Genomic DNA, 18,379 nt, shown 5'->3' with positions numbered 1-18,379 from the left:
TTTTTTTAGTGTGTAAACAGGTGTGGAGGTGGGATAGAAGGGTAAAGGAGAAGGTACAGGGGGTGTGCATTGATAAGAGATGTTAGAATTTCCTCAATTTGTTTGGCTATCCAGTTCCCTTGGAAGGAGGCTCCTGAACAGTGAAGGTTTTTGGTGGCAGAATACTGGGTTTGAATTGCGGGGCTGGTGAGGGGGAGAGGGACAGGGGCAGAGGAAACAGACCTCTTTTCCTGCCTTGTCGGCCTTTCTGGTCCCTCTTGAGACATCATCTGATACTGTTTGGTGTCCTCTTGCCTTAGCTGGGAGATGTGCAGCTTGGAGGAGTTGGTAATAATTAGTGATGGGGGTTCCTGCCTAGAATGGGAGTAGAACAGTGAGACGTGTAAGGAAAGAGTGTGAGAAAACGGTATTAAATAAGGAATACGTAAGGGGTCTGGTGGCGCGTGGGCGTGAGATGACTCCATTAACCTCCTCCACAACTGAGACTTGAGAGGTATGAGTTGGTCCTGGGAATTCAGGCAAAGCAGAGTAGGTAGCCTGGGTATTGATTAAAGATGAGATTGAATTTTGCTTGTAAAAAAAAAAAAAAAAAAAAAGATTGACTTACCTGCTACTGACAGAGTTAACCTGGGCTCCGATACAGTGATGGTAGATGGGGCCAGAGGTCCCAGGCCCGGCAGTCTTCAGCAGCTAGGTCAAGGAACTGCGGTGTGCGAGGGATTCCTCACCTTTTGTCTTGGTGAAGGGGTTGCAGGTTGGAGGTTAAGGCTTTTCTGTCTGCCTGTTGAGAGGACAGTCAGCTTTCAGTGGCCTGTGTGCTAGCAGATGGAGCAAGGGCTTTTTGGCACCCACGGATTGGGATATGCCTGTGCCTAATGTCCTTCCTTGCTGCACTTGAAACATCCCCTTGGAGGTGCATTGCTATTGGATCTTTTGTGCCCCTGGGTGCCACAGCCAGGCTGTTTAGGTTTAGCTTTGTCTATTTATTGAAGACCAGGTTAAGGAGGTCTTGTGGGGTTTGAGGGCCATCTTCAGCTTTTTTAAGTTTGTGCCGGATGTCTGGAGCAGACTGGGAAACAAAACGGATGTCCAGGTTCATCTGTTGCCCGTTATTATTTCAAAAACCCAGCTGGTGATTCGCCAATCAAGGGCGCCCTCTGGCGGCCAACCTATGCCAAAACAAGGCCATTCTATTTCAGAGTTCGCCTTTGAGGGGGTCAGCTTTACTGTAAGCTTTCTAGAAATTCTTTAGCATGCACTCTTAAGGGAGTGGGCTTTAATTCCTTGGATTCTTTTCCTCCCATTTCCTTCCTCATGGCGCACAATCACTTTCACTTTGGGCCAATTAGACTGTCTCCCTTGTGGGAGTGTTTCAGACACCACATGACATTGGAGAGTTCATTACTTCCCCCACAATACCTAGACTGTAGGGGTACCTCCTTCAGCCATATGCAGTAGCCCCTAAGGATGTTCACCCCTAGTCCCAGTTAGACCCACACTTCACTGGTAATGTACAGTCCACTCTTAACGGACGTCCGGCACCCGCACACCTCTGCCTCCCCAGGACTCCTCATTGGACAAAACTGAGCCTGTCTGGCGGTCCCAGGTGTGTTCACATCCACTGACACACTCCCAGTTGGGGTGGCAAGCTGCTCTTGCCGCCCTAGCAGCAAGTTCAGCCCCGCTGCACTCAGCGCTCTATTGGCTCAGACTCACTCACACAGGTGGCTGCTGCTTTATGCCAGCATCAGGGTTGAATCTCAGCCTGAATTGGTGAAGTCCTTTCCTCACTGCCCCCAGCCACCTTTTGGGTCAGGCTAATAGACAACCTTTGAGCGGTGACTGGTCCCCCACCTGCCTGGCAGGGCAGGATTTCTGTCTGTCCTCTACCACAGCCTCTCTTTATTCTGTAGGGCCCTCTTTTCTTACCGTGATTCTCGGCCTGTGCTGCGCAGGTTTCCTTCCAGGTACCTGTTGCGCCGGTAGAAGAAGGGCCTTGGGCTGTGGGAGAGCCGAGCCCTTGTCCCAGGAAAGCTCTCGGGTCCGCGCTTCTAGGAACTGGGTCTGGGGAGGGGGTCTGCGGACAGGTGATAAGCTTGGAAAGTTGAGATAAGCTCACAGCTGCAACTTGTTAGCTATGCCTGGTGAGGTTATTTAAATTCCTTAGCCTATGTATACCTTCTAAATGACGTTTAGTTAATGGTAACTATTACCTATGTTATGCATGTTATTTTGAACTTATTACTTATTTTCCTTCCAAATATTAACCACAACAGCTTTTAATAGCTTAAATTCTACTGGAGTGTGTTTATGAACAAGTTGTTGTGGATTGTTTGGATTGGCCCTTATGGTAATAGCAAAAGCACAAGGTCCTAAGGGTTCTGCAGCGGGCAGAATTTTTTTGTGCTGGCGTCTCTTTCTGCTACTGAAGGAGGCAGTGCAGACCAGCTCTGCTCCCCTCTCTCCTGTTTCTCACTTTCAATGGGCGCTGTTGGTGAACCAAAAGGCTCTTTCAATTTTGGGGAGTCAGAGCATAGCTACTGCTGTTCACTTGAATAAGAAAGGGATAATGGCAGGATGACAGTATGCACCAAACTCCAAGCAAAGAAAACAGAGGGATCTATTTTAAGACCTTTTTGATGAGCCCATTTCAAACCTTCCCCTACCTGGTCCCAGTCTTGCACATCGAGGTGCCTGTTTTTGGAAACCATGAGTTACGTGTAATGACTTCCTATAGAAGCTTACTTAGTGTTTGAGAACTGACCTGCGCACCAGATTCTGTAAGTAGTTTTGCTCCTCAGTAGACAAATTCTGCCCATGTTACCCTGATTCAGAAACTTCCCCCTCCAGTACCTCTTTAGGGTACTGACCTTATATTCACTGCCGGCAGATCGGGGTTCCTCATCTGTCTAATCAGTTCCACAACCTCTGCTCCAGCAGACCTTCTTCATTCAGGTCCCTGTATCTCATGTCCCTGTTCAGGGGCCACTTGTGGTAATCTGATGAATGAAGGAAGACCAACGAGGAATTGAAGCTAAAGGAAAAAGGTTCTGTTTGAAAGAATGGGTCGGGGGTTCTTTGCTTCTAGTGAACACAGTCCCTGAGCTTTTACAGCCCTTCGTATTTATTAAGTAAAGTGAATAATTGTCGGTCAGCTACTTATCACAGGGACTGCTTCCCTAGTTCAGCTGCTTCCAGATATTCAGGCAGATAACCTCAAGGAGCACAGGACCTGGGGCGTGACTGCCCTCAACACTGCTGTTGTTTTCATGAGGACAGTTTGCGGTTTACTCATAGAGCCTCCAGAGGTTTTTGGTCATACCCACATTCTTGGGGTCACCAGTACATTTGATATCCCACAGGAAACTAAATATTACAAAAAGAATTCCTTCCTATTTATTTTTAGAGATGAGATCTGTTAGGTTCTCCAGGTTGACCTCAACTCTGAATATCTGGGATGACAGATGAGTGTCATCGCACCTGGTGAAATACTACAAAACAAAATCTGAATCCAAGAAAACAAGAATCCACAATTCACTTCCCCAAGATATCTACCTTTGCCCATCTTCTACCTCTCAGGTTCTCCAACTCAGAGGAGAAACTTTGTCACTAGTGCCACTGTGTCCTCATGGGACCATTGATCATAACACATAGCCATCAGCAACAAGAGGCAGGTGAACAAACAGGTATCTATGCTGTGGTCCTGAAATAAGGGGTTCCATCCCCTTCTTTCTAGCAATTCTCCTGGTATAACAAAGGTCACATGAATCCTGATGCAGTGCCTTAGGCACTTCCAACATAATCCTTCTGTACCTACACACCCTTCACATCTTTGGACACCACAAACACACGCCAATTGCTGGTGCTGCCGCCGCCGCCACCACCACCTAACTGCCCCACAGCATAGGCCTCTCTCTGGCCTTGCCAAAAGTTAAAGTATTTTAATTCCCCTTCCTAATACTGGTGTGGATAGGAGTTTAACCCAGGGGTTATGGTGATGGGCACACACACAACACTTGATGCTGAACACAAGTCATCAAGAAAGTTCGTTAATCAAATATGCTCACAGCTGAGAGGATACCATTCACCACAAAGATCCACACGGGGGCTGCTTTATACGTAAGTGAGGGTAACCAGGGGCCAGGCTCAGTGGCTTATGCCTGTAATCCCTGCACTGTGGGAGGCCTAGGAGAGTGGATCACAAGGTCAGGAGTTCAAGAGCAGCACTAAAAATACAAAAATTAGCCAGGTGTGGTGGAACATCCCTGTAATCTCAGATACTCAGGAGGCTGAGGCAGGAGAATCGCTTCAACCTGTGAGGAGGGAGTTGCGGTGAGCTGAGATTGCACCACTGCATTCCAGCCTGGGGGATATAGCAAAACTCTATCTTAAAAAACGAGAGTAACCAGGGACTGTGGTATGCAAGCTTTGCTGAATCAAGAGGGTATGATAGCCCCTCATTCCCTTGAAAGGATGCAACTGGCTTGTCTTAATTTTTAAGAAAGGGTCTCGTTCTGTCACTCTTGCTGGAGCATACTGGCACGATGATGGCTCACTGCAGCCTGAACTTTCCAGGTTCCAGAGCTCCTCCCACATCAACCTCCCAAGTGGCTGGGACCAAAGGCATGCAACACCATACCAGCTATAACTGGCTTATTTGAATAACTCTGCTGGTAGAAATAAAATTCAAACTTGCTACAAAAATAACCAGGAAATCTGCCTAGTCCTCCTGATCAAAAAGGTTGTTAGACCGGGCGCAGTGGCTCAAGCCTGTAATCCCAGCATTTTGGGAGGCCGAGGCGGGTGGATCACGAGGTCAAGAGATCGAGACCATCCTGGTCAACATGGTGAAACCCCGTCTCTACTGAAAATACAAAACATTAGCTGGACATGGTGGCACGTGCCTATAATCCCAGCTACTCGGGAGGTTGAGGCAGGAGAATTGCCTGAACCCAGGAGGCGGAGGTTGCGGTGAGCCGAGATCGCTCCATTGCACTCCAGCCTGGGTAACAAGAGTGAAACTCTGTCTCAAAAAAAAAGGTTGTTAGACTAGGTCACATTATCCAACAGAGCAGAGTGGGAAGGGGAATTTGCACTCAGACCATTTGTGGTAGTATTGGTATCACCAGACATGAATGAAGGTAAGCACATGATAATGGCCTTAAACTTAGGGCTTACACCATAATGTGGCTGACATCATCCACGGTAGTCTTAGTTAATTCAAAAGGAATCCAAAACTATCACACAATTCCAGTGGTTCCTAATAGCAGTGGTAGGCCCAAATCCACAGGCAAAAAGTACCATTAGTATTTTGAGATATTCATAGCCTTATTTTACTTCTGTGCTGCATTTGCTATCCTCAGAAATTATGAGTTACTTCTGTCCGCCTAACCCCATCCAAAGCCCAGACCCATTGCTCCTCAACCTTGGGCCTACTGACTCTCACAAGATAACCGTATTTACCTCTATGAAACACCCCAGAACACACCAAAGTCATCTCAATATCAGCCGGGCGTGGTGGCTCACGCCTATAATCCAAGCACTTTGGAGGCCAAGGCGGGCGGATCACCTGAGGTCAAGAGTTCAAGACCAGCCTGACCAACATGGTGAAACCCCGTCTAATGAAAAAGAAAAATCATCTCAATATCTTGGTGTGGCCACAGAGTGGCGACTTAGGACAAGCTCCAGCCTGAGTGTCATCTTCTTTCAGCTACTCCTATGCGTCTGGAGGCATCTCATGTCTATTCATCCCTGGGAAGTCTACGCTACCTGCCAGACTAGGCCATCAGATATATCCTCCCTTCATCACCATTTACCTCCCTCACTAAGTCCAATACCATCACCAGGTACCCGAGCAGGAAACCCAACCTCCATTTCCTCTCTCTCTGGTAATGTCACCACCATAATCTGAAGTTTGCCCCTTGCAAATGTGACCCATGACTCACTCATCTTGGTCCACACAGTAGCTACCACGTATTGGATACCTCCAATATCAACCCCTCCCCAGATATTTGCATCTATGTGTCCTGCTGCCCATTTGATAATTCCACTAACTAGTATCTAATACATTTCAGAATCTTAACATGATCATGATATTGTGAAATACATATATGATCATCTCCTTTCCCGGCACAGAATTCCTAAAATTCATGACGCTTTCAAATTTATAAGTGACTTTTAACGGTAATGAGTTGACTGATGGTTGGTAACCCCTAGATAACTTCAGGATGGGTACTTGTCAGGGGAAAGACTACATCGGGATTCGAGGTCCGGAAAGTTCAGCCCTGCACCCCAATCTCCAAAAGGGGAGAAGGGGCTAAGGTTAAGCTGACCAGCATTGGCAAATAATTTAACCAATCATGGCTATGTAATAAAGCCTCCATAAAAGCCCATAAAGAGAGGGTTTGGAGAGCTTCCAGATAGCTAAACACATGGAATTTCCTGTGTTCCTGGAGGGTGGTGGAGATCATAAAAGCTCTGGGTCCCTTCCTCCTATGCATGTCTTCATCTGTAACCTTTGTAATAAATTTTCTTTTTTTAAACTGAAAAAGTGTCTAAGTTTTGTGACTGGCTCTAGCAGATTAATGGAAGCTGAGAAAGGGGTCATGGGAAGCTGATTTATAACAAGTCGGTCAAAAGCACAGGTAAAAAACATCCTGGGGCTTGGAACTGGCATCAAAAGGAGGTGGGCGACAGTCCCATGGGACTGAGACTTACCCTATGAGATGTGATGTCCACCGTAGAAAATACTTGGTGTGTGAGGAAAAGTGTCCACACATCTGGGCACAGAAGTACTCTGCGCTGACTCCTGTTGGGGGGGAGAGCAGAGCAAAAGTAATTTGTTTTTTCCCCTCAGAATGGCCAAAATGAAACTCCTGATATCCTCAGTGAATATTACACCTGATATCAACTTGCTCATCTCATTTGCAGTTCCCATTGCTACAGCTGCTAAGACCAAAAACCCTGGGGTGATTCCTGAATCCACTCAAGCTCTCTAAAAATCCGAGTTGCCCCTTTAAAAAACACAAAACCAGAATCTAGCCACATTGCCTAAGCCAACTCCAGTTCATTCCTTCTCACCTGGACTATGGGAGTAGCCTTCAGTTTGATCTTTCTCCTCCCTCAACCCCACAGTCTGTTGTCCGCTCTATAACCAGACAAAGCCTGTTAAGACACTGGTAACATCACCTCACCCCCTTCAGTTTCACTTTTTTTGAGACGGATTCTCAGTCTGTTGCTCAGGCTGGAGTGCAGGGCGGCACAATCTTGGCTCATTGCAGCCCCCATCTCCCAGGTTCAAGCAAGTCTTCCACCTCAGCCTGCGGGTAGCTGAGACTCCAGGCACCTGCCACCATGCCCAGCTGATTTTAGTATTTTTAGCCAACTTAGGCCGACTCATTCTCCATACAATACCCCTGTACTCCCTGTCACAAAGGCCGATGGCTCCTATCAGCTAGTCTAGGATCTCCGGGCTATCAATCAGGTGGTCTTTCCCATCCATGCGGTAGTTCCCAACCACAAACCACATATGCTGCATTCCCTCATCCCTCCAGATACAACCCATTACATTGTAACAGACCTGAAACATGCCTTTTTTAACATTCCTCTTCACCCTGACTCCCAAGATCTCTGCTTTCACTTGGACTGACCCTGAAACCCTCCAGTCACAACAACTTACTTGGACAGTCCTCCCCAAGGCTTTAGAGATAGCACCCATTTCTTTGGGCAAGCTGTAGCTCAAGACCTCACCTTCCTAGACCTCTCCCGTAGCTGGCTCCTCCAGTACATGGATGACCTCTTCTGTAGCCCCTCCCTAGAGGACTCTCAGACTCACACTATTACCCTTCTAAACTTTCTTGCTAGTAAAGATATGTAGGGTTTTATATATAAAACCTATATATAGGTTTTATATATAGGGTTTTATATAAAACCTATATATAAAAATATATAGGGTATTCCCCTCCAAAGCACAACTCTCCACTCCAACAGTGATGTACTTAGGAGTCCAGCTCTCTCCCAGGACCTGAGCCGTGACCCCAGCATAGGCAGCACTGATAGATGGCCTGTCCCCATCCACCTCTAAGAGTGAGATCCTCTTTCCTAAGACTAGCAGGCTTCTTCAGAATATGGATTCCCAATTTTGCCCTCCTAGCCCACCCCCTCTATGAAGCAGCTAAAAGCCCATTCAATCAGCCCCTAGATCCTTCACACAACATAATCCCTAGCTTCCACAAACGTAAAGCTCCTACTCTATCTTTGCTTTACATGTCTCCACCCTTCATTCCCTACACAGCAAAACACCATGGAATAGCTCTTGGTGTCCTTGGCCAACAATAAAGGAAATCCTCCTTCCTTTGCTCCCATAGCTTACCTCTACTAGACAGCATCGCCCGAGGGTGGCCCACCTGCCCCAGAGCGCTAGCAGTAGCTGCCACCCTACCCTTAGAAAACAAAAAACATTCAGTCAAGACACCACAGTCCACAGCCCACAAAATCTACAAGATCTCCTCTTCTCTGGAGCACTGAGCACTTTCTCCTTGTATCCAACTACTCCATGCCCTCTTTCTTGAAAACCGAGTTCCACCTCTCCAGATGTGGAACTCCACATCTGGAGATCCTCAATCCTCCCTCAATCCTACATCTCTACTTCAAGTATACTCCTCCTCTCCCACACACTCCTGTACTGAAATCCTTGATCACCCACAGCCTCATTTCCCTAATATCTCTCCTGAACCTGTCCCCGATCCTGATGACTAGTTATTTATAGACGGCTCCTCTTCCAAATCAGTTGACTCCCATAAAATCGCTCGGTGTGCAGTCGTCTCCCTTGACCGTGTAATTGAAGCTAAACCCCTATCCCTAGGGACCTCCTCCCAAAAGACAGAACTTGGAGCTCTCATCAGGGCCCTAACCCTCTCTAAAGGAAAATGAGTCAACATTTTTACTGACACCAAATATGCCGATCACATTCTCCATTCTTTTTTTTTTTTTTTTTTTAAAGATGGGGTTTCACCATGTTGGTCAGGCTGGTCTTGAACACTCGACCTCAGGTGATCCGCCCGCCTTGGCCTCCAAAGTGCTTGGATTACAGGTGTGAGCCATCACGCCCGGCCACATTCTCCATTCTTACGCCACCATCTGGCAAGAGAGAGGATTTCTTCCTGCCAAAGAAACCTCCATCACTAATGGCCCCCTTATTTACCAACTCCTCCCAGCTGCACACCTTCCGGCTAAAGCAGGGGTTGTAAACTGTCAAGGACACCAAACAGGGTCAGATGAAGATCTCCAGAGGAAACAGGTTGACGGGGCAGCAAAAGAAGCCTCCCTTTTTTCTGCCCCTGCCCCTCTCTTCCTCATTACCCCCACCACTCAAACCCAGTATTCTCCCACTGAAAGAGCGTCACTGCTACAACAAAGGACCTCCTTCCAAGGGAACTGGATAGTCAAAGATCAAAAACTCATCCTCCCCAAGCAAAAACCAAAGAAATTCTAACATCTCTTCACCGGTCTTTCCATATCAGTGCGTACCCCCCGTACCTACTTCTTCACCCTTGTTTCTCTTCCCCTTACCTATTTACCTCACTGAAAGACATAACCTCAAATTGTTGTATGTGCTCTGTCACTTCCTCCCAAGGAGTCCTCTGCTCTCCTCCCATCCCTACACATCAGCTAAGAGGAACACTCCCAGGAGAAGACTGGCAGTAGACTTTACCCACATCCCTACTGTTAAGAAAACTGTTTCTTCTTACTCTTGTAGACACCTTCTCCGGGTAGGTGGAATTCTTTCCCATCTCCTCAAAAACAGCTGCAGTAGTTTCCCAAATTCTTTTAACAGCCTCCCGTGCTCCATACAATGAGAGAGTGGCCCTAGCTTCATCTCCCAAATCACCTAACAAGTCTCTTAGTCCCTTGGCATCCAGTGGCACCTCCATATCCCATACCAACCCCAGTCATCAGAAAAAGTTGAAAGGTCAAATGGGATCTTTAAAATTCAGTTAACTCACTCCTGAAGTCCAGAAACCCTGGACCTCCCTTCTGCCGGTAGCCCTAACCCACATCAGGGCCAGCCCAAAACCACCCTCCTTCCTCAGCCCATTTGAGTTAATGTATGGACGCCCTTCCTCTTACAAAATAGGTCCCCTTCTAACTCAGCTAGGAGAATACCTCCCAACACTTTACCTCATCTGCCGTATCCTCCGTGAACAAGCAGACCAGGCCCTCCCAAAGCCCCAGGAAGGCATCACCAACTGGACCTTCCTACCAGGAGAACATGTCTTCCCAAAAACTCTTAACACAGGCCGGGCATGGTGGCTCACGCCTATAATCCCAGCACTTTGGGAGGCCGAGGCAGGAGGATCGCTTGAGCCCAGAAGTTCGAGAGCAGCCTGGGCAATACAATGAGACCTCGTCCCTTAAAGAAAAAAGAAAAGAAAAAGGTCTGGGCGTGGTGGCTCATGCCTGTAATCCCAACACTTTGGGAGGCTGAGGCGGGCAGATCACGAGATCAAGAGATCGAGACTATCCTGGTCAACATAGTGAAACCCTGTCTCTACTAAAAATACAAAAATTAGTCTGGCATGGTGGCGCACGCCTGTAGTCCCAGCTACTCGGGAGGCTGAGGCAGGAGAATTGCTTGAAACTGGGAGGCGGAGGTTTCAGTGACCCGAGATCGTGCCACTGCACTCCAGCCTGGCGCCTGGTGACACAGCAAGACTCTGTCTCAAACAAACAAAAAACAAAACAAAACAACAACAACAAAAAGTCTTAACACAGCAAGACTTAAACCAAAGTAGGAAGGTCTCTTTCAAGTTCTTCTCACAACCCTCACCACAGCTAAACTCTGAGGACATATCTCTTGGTACCATCTTTCCAGATTATAAAGAGTTCCCGAAGCACCCACTGACCCGCCAATTGCCAACCTCCACCAATTCTCCAGCACCCTCCTTAGTACAACCAAACTCCGCCTTAACCCCGTCCCTAAAGACCCATTACGGGTAACTCCTTCATGTATTACCTCTGCCTGTCCCTGCTCCGGTTGCAAGGTCCTCAGGATGAGGAACAGCCTCTCCCTATAGCATACAAAATATTAGAAGTCCTCTCCTCTCTCCCTATTCCCACACATAGAAAGTTCTTAACTCACCTATTCATTGCTCATTTTCAAGGAGATTTTGGCTACCCATGGGACGCTATCAGCCACGTCACAGACCCTCTAGAAGAGGCCACCTCCCCATACAGTCCCTACCAACTCCTTCCCTTGCCAGCTCCTTCCCCCAGATACAGACTCCGATTCTTTCTCAAGTTCCTAACGCTTTTAATAGTCACACTGCCTCTCCTCCCTCAGAGTCCCTTCTCACTTCTATAAGGCTTGAATGATCTCTCAGTCTCACTCACTCCTTGTTGTTGTGCTCCACCTCTACACTTGCTTCCTGTTGCTGGACCTGTTTTTCCCTTTCCTATACTGCCTACTCAGCCATCCCAATTTCTCAGCCCAGGGACCATATTCCCATTCACTTTTCACATACTGTCCAAAAAGGCTCTGCTTTTGTAGACAGAGCCCTCACCCTCACTGGGAACTATCCCACTTCCTTTGCTAACAGAGCTAGCAAACTTCTCTCCACATATACTGCCAAAGACACTCATGCAAAACTCCCTCATCCTGTCATCCAAGGTCCCAAACACTTCACACCAAAAAACTTAGCCAAGCCCCCTTATGTGCCACCTCTTCCAACAAACACATACACATAGGCATCATCCCTCCCTCCACCTGTGGCTCAACTCAAACCATCTCTCATCCCTCTTCCCATACCTCACTCCAAGTAGATTATTCAGTTTCCCCTGAAGCTAACAGCCTCTTAACCCCGTCCCTCTGCATTACCTCCCCTCCTGCCTTTCAAACATGGAAACCCCTTCCCCAGACAGGAGTTCTCAAAGGGGTCTGGGTAGCTGAAGCTGAACCAAATCAGGAACCTACATACCCCAACACCTATTCGCAATACACTTGTCTGTTTGCATTAACACCACAGGCATCTTCTTCCTGTGCGGATCCACAACCTACTTCTGTCTCCTACCCACTGGACAGGTACTTGCACCCTAGTCTACCTTACCCTCAACATTAACCTTGTCCTCCAAACCAAGAGAACTCCCTGTCCTTGCTACATTACACGCTAGATCAAAAAGAGCAACACAGTTCATTCCTTTATTAGTAGCCCTTGGAGTCACAACTAGTGTCGAGTTTAGAGCAGGAAAGTTTGGAGCTTAGGAACCTCATTATCATATGTCCAGTCACTCTTGAGACTTCCAGTCGTCATTAGAAGAAACAGCAGACTCTTTCATCACACACGTCGAAAACCAATTGGACTCTTTAGCAGCATTCGCCCTACAAAACCGCAGAGGTCTAGACTTCCTCACTGCTGAGAAACGAAGTCTGTGCCTCTTTTTAGATGAACAATGAATTTGGGTTAGTACGAGACACTGTCAAAAAGCTTAAAGACCGAGCACAAAAACTTAAAAGACGTCAGTTCACCTGGCCCCAGTGGTTGTCCATAACTCCCGGACACCCTGGCTACTGCACCTCCTAGGTCCTGCCATAACTCTTTTCTTCTTCTAGCATTTGGTCCCTGCCTCTTACAACTCCTCGCCCAGTTTTTACAAGACCTTATTAAAGCTTTCACCCATGGAACAATCTAAGATATGATGCTGCTCCAAGAATACAGACAGTTCCAGGAAAGACAATCCCTACAAATCTAGCCTCTCCCCACACGTCGTCCCTCCCCTATTACCTATTAAGAGGCTGGAATGTTAGCCTCTTAATAGGTAATTAAGACCACCTGCCCCAGAAAACCTCCTCCGGGCAAGCTGAACCCTTACCCCCACTGATTGCTCTGCAGCTGCATTTCTGAACTCTTATTTAGGCACATAGAGGCTGCCAGACGTGCTACAATTAAGCAAAGCCTGATTACAACCATCCGGGCAGCTCGGGGGAGGACAGGCAAAACAAATGTTATCCATACTTGTAAATTCTGGTTTTACACATACCTGTAAAATCTTTTAAACTGCCGCCACAAAAGTCACAGAATGATGTAAGTCTGTTACAAGTTGACAAACTATCTCTGTGCCTATTACAGCGGATAGATGACCTCAGTCCTGAAGCTCCTTTACGCTTCTCTCACCCCATATAAACACCTCATTTTGTAAGCTCGGTGCTGCCTCCTGTGATTGCTACAGGGCAGCCTGGCGGTTTAATACAACCTGCTTGCCTGACTTTGGGTCTATTCTTTCTCTCGGCTAACCTCACAGCCTCATAGTTTGTTCTCAGTTCCCGAGTTATAAACCCTCCTGGCTCAGTCGCTGCCTCCAGACCTTTGCCTATGCCGGTCTCTTGGTCAGTCTCACCCTCCCGACTGCATCGACTGGGTGTTTCGGAAATAGGGATCCCACGCAACGCTGCCTCTCGGTCCCTGACATAGGCCAGGGTTGCAGGGTCGCGAGGAGGGGCCCTTCACGATCAGGAGTCTCAGGGTCTGTGTGGGGAGGGCAGCTGAGGCCCGGAGGTCGCGTCGCTCACCTGAGCTGCGTGAACGGGGGGACCAGGGCTCGGCGGCCCCTGTCCTTGTCCTGTCCCAGGTCGCGACCAGCGGCCTCGCAGAGCCTCAGATCCGCCTGTGTGCGATGGGCACAACCACTTCTCTCGGGCTCTCCCTGACACAGCAGTCCGAACCCAGCGTAGCTGGAAGGACCTGCCAAGTTAAAATGGGCGCGCGGCGAGGACGCAGCAAGTCCCGGCTTGACGTTACGTGCCCCCGTAAAGGCGCGGTTTCTCTGAGGCTTCACTGGGTCAGCCTCACTTCCATTCCACAGAGAGGGTTCTGGGTAATGTAGTTCCCAGAGATGCCCCGCACTTTAAAGTCGCCCCCAACCAGAGTTTGGCAGAAAGGGCCGAGATTGCACCACTGCACTCCAGCTTTGGTGACAGAGTGAGACTCCATCTCAAAAAAAAAAAAAAAATGTAGACCAAGTAGAGCTTAGTAAAAAGTTACTAGTTTTAGAGTAAGTGAGTCAAAGGAGAAACTATATACAACAACAAATTTATATAAATCATGTAAAAATTTCTCAGGGAACATATTGATTTATATATCACACTAAAATGGAACAAAGCTAAGAAATTACCAAAATACCAAGTTAAGTGTGAAAAAGAACATTAACAAATTGAGAATAGGCAGGAAATCTAAATATTTTGTATAGAAATTTTCACATAAATTTTAGCCATAAATAAGCAGAACTGATTTCATATGTGAATTAACAAAAGTTGTATTAATTATTCAGACAAGAGCCTACAGATCCTAAAACTGCTCTCATTACTAAAAACTTTGTCTTTATAGGCTACAGATTTTCTATGACTACAAAGGTTTTGTGGGGACATAATTTGGGTACTATCAAGAAAATTTTAACTGGGCATTGCAGCTCACACCTATAATCCCAGTACTTTGGGAGGGCGAGGCAGGTGGACCCCCTGAGGTCAGGAGACCACCCTGGCCAACATGGAGAAACCCTGTCTCTACTAAAAATACAAAAATTATCCAGGAATGGTGGCGGGCGCCTGTAATCCCAGCTACTTGGGAGGCTGAGACAGGAGAATCACTTGAAACTGGGAGGCGGAGGTTGCAGTGAGCTGAGATCAGGCCATTGAACTCTATCCTTGGCAACAAGAGTGAAACTCTGTCTCAAAAAAGAAGAAAAAAAAAAAAAGGAAGAAAAAGAAAATTTCACTCTTCACAGAAGTGACAGGAAGATATGCATCAGCGAGTGTGTGTAGTCATAATATGGTTTGTTTGAATAAGCCATCTTATGACTTCTAGATGACATCCCACAAACCTGTATTGATTCAGAATCACTGGACATCCTTCCAAAAAGAAGGGAATCAAATATTAGTAACAATGGAAATAAAATGTACGTATAAAACATGTTGTCATTAGGTAACATTTAGGGATTGAGATGCTTTACATCCCTGATTATCTTGCTATTTGTAATTTATGATCTTTTAATTCGTGTATTAAGTATTTTTCCATTCACTAAATAGGACAGGAAGTTTTAACTTTTGCATTCAACACATGAATAACATACTCCTGCAGCTCACATTTCCAAATCATGTTCTCAAAAGGATAAAAATGCATATCCAAAAAAATGGTATTAGGACACTAAACATCTACTCAAAAACTGTGGGTAAAAGTCTTCTTGTTCTTCACTTTATGTGAGTAAAGCTCTTATAATGAATGTTTTGAGAATATTTTGGTTATCAATGAGAATACTTTAAAGAGGGTGTGAGAGCAAATATGGAGAAGACATTCTAGGCACCCCTAAGGGAATTACACAAGGTGGTACCATCGCTCTGGGTCCCTCAAACTATGTTCTGTCTCTTCATCTGTATTGTGTTCCAATCCCATAAAGCAGCATCATTTTTCCATATAACACTTCCAATTTTTAAAAAATAATTTTATGTGGCCTAAGTGTGATTTGGTTACATGCACATTTTGTGCATGTAAACGGGCTAAAACAGGGCTTTAGGGTATTCATCACCCAAATAATGTCCCTTGTAACCATTAACTAATTTATCATGCACCCTCCATCTCTTCTGAATGTCTAAGTTATGACAATTTCTTCCAAGATTGTGACACTTATCTGGGAATAGTAATTGCTTATTAAATCAATATTTGCCATGGTGGTTGTAATGTTGACATTTCTGCAGGGGTGGAATAAGACTATCTGATTCCTGAGAAATGATCTTGGATTTTAAGATCCAACCTCCTGGCTAGGAAGTGACTATCATTTCATCTGTAGGTGCAGTCATAGTATCTGCATGAAGATTTGAGATTATCTCTTAAAAACAGCTGAAGATTGAGCTAATTACAAAGTTACTAAAATGGATTCAGAGTTATCCATTGAGAATGACATAAGTAGCTAGTAAAGTTTCTATGATGGCCAATAACACATTAAGTCTCAATGGATAGTGAGTAAAGGACAGTAAGCTCTAAGTTCTGAGATAATTATGTGGAACTCATGGCTATGCTGAAAATGTGGCTATTATGAAATTGCAACAAGTATATATCCTTTCCACTTATGAGAACTCTAAGGAAGAACAAACTTGGAAAGAAATAGTATGGCAGGAGTAGAAAGATGTGGAATAATAGAAGGGAAGCCATAGCATATGTGTAAAAAAATAAATAAACTTTTCAACAATCAACATGGCATACTTCTGTGACCAGGTGTGCAGGGTGTTTTCCACATACACCAAGCAAACCTTCAGTGGACATAAGCTGGGGGTCCTCCAGTTCAACTCAGTCATTATCTACCTGCAGATAGCATCACATCCCCCAGTTTGAAGACTCAGTCACCAAGACTGTTACTCCTATTTCTAATGCCAATCAATGCTCCAGAGCCTCTGCTTTTGACTGATGAGCTATAAACCAGGAATCCCATGATGCCCTCCTTGGATTTGATTAATTTCATAGAGTGGCACATAAAACTCAGGGAAAATCATGTACTGGTTAATTATAAATATTACAAAAGATGTAGATGAACAGATGCATAGGGTAAGGTATGAGAAAAGCACTTGGAGCTTCTATTGCCTCCTGCGAAGACTGAAGGTGTCTTAAGCAACAGGGCCTTTATTATAACACAAACCAGGGCAATAGGCGGCAGGTTGTCTCAGATTCGTGACTGGTGAGCTGGAAAATTCCATCTTAAGAATCCTGTGAGATACAAAAGATCCCTGAAAAAGTAGTCTATCTTTTTAAGTCACCAGAAGAGTCCTCTGCGCCAAAAATGAGTCAGGTTCATGGCCTAACTCATTGGATAGAAAGAAATGAGAATGGAATGAGTGCTAAGGATACTAAAAAACCCCTCTGGTGAATGAAAGAAAATCAAAGTTACTTCTGGATCATGATGAGGTAGGAGGATGATTTACTATGGCCACCTGTCAAGGGGTAAAGGTGAAATGCTTTTTGCAAGAAAACTGTCAGTCACAGAAGTCTGGCAAAAGACCTGGGCAGGTTGAAAAATGCTATGCAGTTCCCACATATGCAGCTATTTCATGCAGCTATGTATGGAATGTATGCAGCTATTTCATGTATGACATTCAATTTAGGCAGACAGCATCCTCATAAGGGATCTCCTCCAGTGTTATACTGAAGAAAAAATAATATGGCCTCCACATCTATGGTATTTTCCTCATGTAAATATTCTGGTAACCAATGAGAGAGGGCTGAAGGCTTTCTCACATTCATTGCACTCAAAAGGCACTTATTCAGTGGGAACACTCTTTTATGTAAAGAAGCTAGAGCTCTAGCTAAAGAATATTCCCCATTTGTCACACACATAAGGCCTTGATCCGGAGTGAACTCTCTGGCCCAGAAGGATCCCAATGACTGAGCAAGAGAATTTCCCAAGTTTTCTTCACTTATAAGGCCTTATTCCAGTATGAACTCTCTGATGGCGACGGAACGAAGAACTGTGGCGAAATAATTTTCCACAATCAATGCATTCATATGGCCTTTCTCCAGTGTGAACTCTCAAGTGTTTAATAAGGCTGGAGTTTTCAGCAAAGGATTTCTTACATTCACTGCACTCATAAGGCCTTTCTCCAGTGTGAACTCTCAGATGTGTAATAAGACTAGATCTTCGGCTAAAGGATTTCCCACACTGCCCACACTCATGCCTTTCTCCAGTATGAACTCGCTCATGGTGAATGAGGTTGGACCTTAAGCTAAAGGATTTCCCACATTCACTACATTTATAAGGCCTTTCTCTAGTGTGAACTCTGTGATGCTGCAAGAGTGCAGAGCTTCGGCGAAATGATTTTCCACACTCACTGCATTCATAAGGCCTTTCTCCAGTGTGAACTCTCAAGTGTTTAACAAGACTGGAGTTTTCAGCAAAGGATGCTCCACATTCACTGCACACATAAGGCCTCTCTCCAGTGTGAACTCTCCTGTGTTTAGTGAGACTAGATGTATAAGCAAAGGACTTCCCACATTCATTGCATTCATAAGGCTTTGCTCCAGAGTGAACTTTCCTGTGGTTTGTGAGACTGGACTTTTCAGCAAAGGCTTTCCCACATTCAGTACATTCATAAGGCCTTTCTTTAGTACGAAGTGTCTGATGCTGCAAGAGTAAAGAGCTTTGGTGAAATGATTTTTCACACTCACTGCATGCATGAAGCTTTTGTCCAGTATGAAATCTCTCATGAATATGGAGTGTAGTGTTTTGGTGAAATAATTTCCCATAGTTGCTGTACTCACAAGGCCTTTCTCCACTGTGAACTCTTTGGTCTTTGTATATATGTATACAAGTGCTCTGCTTAGAAGGTGCCACCTCGTCTTCCTTT

At 45.7% G+C, this 18,379-nt stretch overlaps 2 protein-coding genes across 2 annotated transcripts in view; both read right to left on the bottom strand.

Moving 5' to 3' along the window:
* Window positions 1-9: 9 nt before the first annotated feature.
* The window catches only part of LOC108289935 (zinc finger protein 562), a 26,763-nt gene continuing 8,393 nt past the window's right edge, over window positions 10-18,379 (bottom strand). The window contains exons 3-6 of the mRNA XM_037731703.1: window positions 6,718-6,808; window positions 2,871-3,034; window positions 608-2,077; window positions 10-354 (exon numbers count right to left, since the gene is read on the bottom strand). Coding sequence (XP_037587631.1) covers window positions 2,914-3,034; window positions 6,718-6,808 — 212 coding nt within the window. The 3' untranslated portion in view covers window positions 10-354; window positions 608-2,077; window positions 2,871-2,913. The remainder of the gene's footprint in view (window positions 355-607; window positions 2,078-2,870; window positions 3,035-6,717; window positions 6,809-18,379) is intronic.
* ZNF586 (zinc finger protein 586) lies at window positions 16,607-18,378 on the bottom strand (the record flags this gene model as incomplete). The annotated part of the gene is made up of 1 exon (XM_037731708.1): window positions 16,607-18,378. A coding segment is annotated over one exon (930 nt), but the record flags the coding sequence as incomplete, so codon positions are not given.

This window comes from Cebus imitator, unplaced genomic scaffold (assembly GCF_001604975.1).
Source record: "Cebus imitator isolate Cc_AM_T3 unplaced genomic scaffold, Cebus_imitator-1.0 Scaffold417, whole genome shotgun sequence".
Lineage (NCBI taxonomy): Eukaryota > Metazoa > Chordata > Mammalia > Primates > Cebidae > Cebus > Cebus imitator.
Note: the sequence above shows the minus strand (reverse complement) of the source record. Positions and strands in the feature narration are given on the sequence as shown.